Source organism: Vigna radiata, chromosome 8, assembly GCF_000741045.1.
Source record: "Vigna radiata var. radiata cultivar VC1973A chromosome 8, Vradiata_ver6, whole genome shotgun sequence".
Taxonomy (NCBI): domain Eukaryota; kingdom Viridiplantae; phylum Streptophyta; class Magnoliopsida; order Fabales; family Fabaceae; genus Vigna; species Vigna radiata.
Genome location: NC_028358.1, coordinates 7,379,646 through 7,385,604, shown reverse-complemented (window position 1 = coordinate 7,385,604; position 5,959 = coordinate 7,379,646). Strand labels below are relative to the sequence as shown.

General features: G+C 34.4%; 1 protein-coding gene across 1 annotated transcript; it reads right to left on the bottom strand.

Annotated features, from left to right (window-relative positions):
• Positions 1-3,917: 3,917 nt before the first annotated feature.
• On the bottom strand, positions 3,918-5,375 carry LOC106770163 (F-box/kelch-repeat protein At3g23880-like). Its single transcript, XM_014655985.2, has one exon. The coding sequence runs from the start codon at positions 5,220-5,222 to the stop codon at positions 4,029-4,031; it is 1,194 nt and encodes a 397-aa protein (XP_014511471.1). The 5' UTR covers positions 5,223-5,375; the 3' UTR covers positions 3,918-4,028.
• Between the last annotated feature and the right edge of the window lie 584 nt (positions 5,376-5,959).

Here is a 5,959-nt window from a genome sequence, read left to right as displayed (position 1 = left end):
TAGTGCATTTGCATAGCAAGGAATTAGTTGAAATCATTCTCCAACATGTTCATTCCACATAGTTATCAATCATTTTCATATTCACTAGTTTTGGCGTCAAGTAGTTCAAATTTTACTTATGCATAAATTTTACTTTCATTGCATAATACCAACCAAAAATTGGAATCATTCTTTAGCTTGAGTTAGTTAGTAATTATACGAGTGTAGAGTAATATCGAAGTCTCTTGGGAAACGATATCCGGTCTTACCGGTTTTACTACTTGCACGACTTGGTACACTTGCCAAAGTCTCAATAATAAGTCAACCATACATAATAGTTTAAAGTATTAAAATGATGAATATAATAATTTTTTGTTTAAATATAATATGTTAGGTGCAGTTGGTCTGTTAAAGTGTTTATATATATTTGAAGAAAATGAATTCCTTTTAGTATAATGGTGGTTTAGTGATTAAATTGGAAAAGAGATAGGCATGTGAAATTTAATTGAACAGGATTAGGAAAAATAGAAACCTTAAATGTGAAGGATTGAAATATAGGTTTTATCTCATAATAGAGAAGAAAAGAGAAAGTTAGCATTGTGTTTGACGGGCTTGGGAAAACGTTTTACGAGAGGGAAAGGGGTTTATTTCATCCCTTGTGCATTCCTTAAAACATTTATAGGTTGACTTGTAATTATTTTGATAATTACTTTATTATTGTTTGAAGAATGTTTATAATGTATTGATTTGTCGTTTGTTTGTGGGAGTGTAATATTATTTACTTCATGTGGAAATCGAGTTTATGTTTGTGATGTCTGGTGAAGCTCTTGGAAGAGTGGTGGAAATAGCACTGGTACTTGTCCGGTGAAACTTTCTGAGAATAGAGTGGTGGGGGTGTATACTTGTCCGGTGAAGCCCAAGAGGGTGGTGGAAAGCGTATACTTGTCCGGGGAAGCTCTAAGAGGGTGGTAGGAAGTGGTGTACTTGCTGGTGAAGCCTTTCAGAGAGTGGTGGGAGATGTCATTGTGTAAGGGTGTGATAAAGTGTACTGACTCGGTGAAGCTCTTTAAGAGAATGGTGGGGGGTGACACTTAACCTTAATGTTGTATGTAAGTAACCGGTAGTGATTCAAAATATGTGGTGAATGGTTTCAATAAATTAAGTATGAGTTGGTGAGTGATCGAGTGTGTCTGGGTGAGATTTGGTTACTGTAATAAATATTTGTATGATTATATGCAGGTGACTTTGATTCCTGATAGTGTAGTTGTCAATGAATTGTTTTGATGATTTGTTTATGTTAGCTCACCCTTGCAATGTTGTGGTTGTGGTTTCCACCTGCAATGATCGTACTTGTACGAGAGTAGATGGCGTTGTAGATAAGATCGAATTGAAGTAGCTGACGAGAGTTGGGATCTTTGATTTCGGGGTTAATTGTTTATTACTTAAAGAGTTTTCATATTTGCTATATTTTTATGTAAAAGTGATATTCAAAACTTTTCAGACAATGTTTATATATTTGTTTTGCATTTGCATTTCAATAGAGTAAAGTTTGATCATTTTTAATGAATATTTTATGGAAAGGTTATGTTTTTTTAAAAAAGAATTTACGCTGTGACATCTCAAAAATTCGGGGTGTTACACTTTAGACATATGTTATTTTAGGCTATTAACGTCAGATCCTGATCCGGCGTCTTTATGGGTGACGCTAATGGGACGTCGGACTTATAGAATCCGACATCTATAAAGACGTCGAACATGACATTAACCGATGTCTACGGGCACTATAAAGACGTCAGTTAATGTCATGTCTGACATCTAAGGACACTATAAAGACGTCGGACATGGCACTAACCGACGTCTAAGGGCACTATAGACGTTGGACATGGCATTAACCAATGTCTACTGAGCTTTCGTTGTGTTTTAATGCAGTTTTGCTCGTGTCTTTGGATAGCCTAGTAGCACCTTCTACCTTTACTAGTTTCCTCATAAGAAAAGCTTGCGTCTTTTGGATCTCTTATGGCATTTCAACCCAAAACTGAACCTTGGTCTTTGCCTAGTTCCATTCCAATCGCCAATGAAAAAGAATACGGTGACATGAGAACTAGGCAAGGACCCAAGTTCGGTTTTGGGTTGAAATGCCATAAGAGATCCAAAAGACACAACTTTTCTTACAAGGAAGCTAGCAAAGGGAGAAGGTGCTACTACGTTACCTAAAGACATGAGCAAAATTGCACTAAAACACAACGAAAACTCATTTTAATCGGTTCAAATAGAAGATAATCCGTCAAAGACTAATTTAATCGGAGTAAAAGTAAGTTTAAACGGTTCAAAAGAGATAAAACGCACCTGGAAATGCAATGCCACAGAGAGAAAAGGCGAGGAGGAAGACGATGAAGTGCGCGTAACCGCGGGTTCACGAATTCTGATTTAATAGGAATCTAAATGTCGGACCCCCCAGTGTCCGACTTCTATTCTCGACTAGACGTCAGTGACCTCACTAATATGACGTTCATTCAAATTAAAAATTAATATTCGTGGTGTATATAGATGTCCAAGACAACTTTTCACCTACTCTGTCAGGCCATTTATAGATGTGAGTTACAAGGGGGCCCGACGTTTATAGACGTCAGAGTGGCGGAAACAAACGTCTATATGGTGGAAAAAATGACTTATCACCTACCTGTCAGTCCTGTAGACGACAGTTAGGAGGGGAGGGTGACATCTATAAAATTATAGATGTCAGGTCCCTCCTAACCGATGTCTATATGACCACTTATTACGAAAATGCCACCGGTCAATAATTTACGTTGGATATTTTGTAGTTTGATGTCGATTCTATACTAGTGAGTTGAAAAACTCATACAAGACGTTGAATAAGTGAAATCTGAAATACTATAAATACTTGTGTGTTTTGCTTCTCTCTATCATCTTTGATTGTTTTTCTTATTGTTGTGTCAATTGAATTCACGAGAAAGTACAGGGTTTTTGAAAGTATGGTTCAGAGAAAAAGTTTTTAAAACAACATTCTATTTCAACCTTGGTACTCAACATTCAACAACCTAGGTGTACCTTTCAATTAATCAAAACTAAACTTCTTTTAACAAAACAAAAATCATGCTTTCTTCAACATTACATCATTAAATTAAAATACTATTATAAATTGACTAACTTATTGTACCTGGATTGAAGAATTCTAATTCAACTTTATTTCTAAAAGCTCTAACTCTCACTTCATCTATTTACATAAAGAAAATTCACATGAATGATATAAACATATCCTAATAATCTTGAGTTCTCATGAGTAATATGTACACACTTAAGTTTAAAATGTTTCAAATGACTCAAGAAAAAAAAGAAGCAAAAGTTGAACTTATTTTAATGACAAAAATAGTTTTTGTTTTTAGTTAAGATTTCTATAATAATCTCTAATCTTTAAAAAAGATGAAGGATTTCTATGATAATTAATCTCTTATCTTAAAAAAGATAAAAGATGATATTAGAAATCTAAAGAGAAAGTAGAGAATAACTTAAAAAAATGTGTCATGTGTAAAATCTTTTATATTTCCCGGTATGATATTACAATATATCAATTATGAATTATCAAATGAAATGTTACACTATCACATTGTCCATGTTATTTAAGAGAAAGTGAATGAGTTTAGATAATCTAAATAACCAAAAAATCATAAAATGAAAACACAAAAACTACTGTTACTCTTAATAATATCAATTTCTTTATCAGAAAATTATTATGGTTACTATTGGATAGAAACCAAATACATTACATCATAATTGAGTTTAAAATATATTATTATAATAACAAATAAATAATCAATCAATTAAAAAATAACACATATATATTATATTAAAATTATAAGAAAAAACTATATTAAAATATTGTTTCTCCTAATTAACCATACACTCTTTACTTCATATGATCCTTAGCTTGACAAGGTAGAACCAAGCTAGCACAACCCATTCACAGCATACTTAGGAACCTCCGTAGCCTTAATAATCAAGAGCATCAATTAAAAAAAACATAAAGGTACTTAAATCTTATACGGCAAAACCAAGCTATGAACATAATCATAAGAGGAAAGATTAAATTTGTCATCGTTGTAAATTTCACTACCCTCCATTCTATTGTCTCTGATGTTACACCAAATAAATGCTGATTCGAAACCTGCGTCTGCAATCAGCACGACATCATCATTCTCACGCATACAAATGATGTCCATGTAACGAGGACAGCAGCAACAACTCGAAGGATAATTCTTACAATTCAGCAACTTTGACCAAGATTTTTCATCCTTAAAGTCCCTCTTCATCCACACAACAAAATCATTCTCATGATAATGAGAAAGACACAGACAACCATTCAAAACCTCAAGCGCAGCCCCAACAGGACTAACTTCTAAAATCTCATCAGGCATACAGAAATAGCTACAAATCTCCTTCTTTAGATCGTAAGAAAATATTTCTAACTCATTCATTTTAGTTCCTCCTCGTTCATCATCACCAGCGCGGGATTTCGGATATGCTAACCAGTTTAAAGTACCACTCACGAAAGAACCACAAATTCCACGAAGCCTACGCCCAATTAGAAACGGAACAGCATCACAAGTTAAAGTATTTCTCCAACAATTATCCCCTAAAGAACAAACTTTTACCTCCAGTTTCTGTGATTTATTCTTGTTGTTATCCAATAACACAACTTGGTAAGTGTCACTCCATTCATCGTACCCAAACCCATACACTAACCAGAAAGGATATTCATAATGGCTGCGATTGATACGAATATGTGGGGACTCATTACTCATCACCCTTGTTGCGGGATTCCCCATCCGAAACCAGCATTCTTCAAATTCATCGTCAATACTAGAATCTTGTAAGCACACCAAGCCGTTGCAGGAACCCAAAACATTGTAATTGCGGTTGAAGGGGAGATATTTGTGATGTAAAGTTTCGAGGGTGGATGATGGGTTTTCAAGTAAATCTTGTATAGGACAAACGATGGCAAAATGTCTTGTTCTATAGCTAAGGGAATCTGAAAAGGTTAATAACATGTGAGTGTTTTTTGAGGACCTTTGAAGGTGAAGTTTCACAAATGCAGGATCAGAGACAAGTTGGTTCCACCCTTTTGAAACGCACTTGAATCGCAGGAGATCCTTCACCGGAAGCCAAGACAAAATTTCCAAGATCATATCTTGGGAAAGAACGCAACTTGTCTGGGAAGAAAACATTGACGAAGAAGGGGAAAACCTAATGTACACAAAGGTGCAAATATTTAACTGTTAGAGAAAAATAAAAATGCAAATTGAAGAAGCAAAAAACAGAGAAGGAAAGACGATGAAGAGTTGTTGCGTGCTGCAAGATTTTATACACAGAATGTGGACCCACACGCATTCAAGTTTCTTAAGAAGATGAAGAAATACTATTGAAAATGATATTATCAAATACATGATAGATAAGGATAATTTCACAACTTTTTTTAATTTCATTACGTGATTGTAGAGATGTCAAAGAGAGTAACCCAGCTCGATCCGGTCCGGTCCACCGGTTGGTCACTTAATGAGCCAATTCCGGTTCATTTATTAGCGAGTCAGACAAATCTGAACCGAGCTCGACTAATCATGGATTGGTGGGTAAACAGGTTGGCTCACTAGCCCATTTAATTACAATTTTTTTTAAATAAAAAAATTACAAACTTTCTATATTCAAATTTAAATAAATTTCACTTTCAAAAAATAATGTTAAACTAAAGACAATTCAAAATAATAATAAAAAGTACAATATAATCCAAATGTCATCCAAAAACAAACACAACAAACCTACATAGAGGTTACTTTTTTTATATACAAGAGTATTTTATTTTTTAGGGTTTCATAAATAAAATAGTAAATTAAAAAAATAAAATTAGATAGGTGGATTGGCGGGTCAACCCGGCCCACCACGACTTAAACCCGTATGAGCCGGATTT

Excerpts from the sequence above, each read along its gene's own strand:
- LOC106770163 (XM_014655985.2), bottom strand. The coding sequence starts at position 5,222 with ATGTTTTCTTCCCAGACAAGTTGCGTTCTTTCCCAAGATATGATCTTG.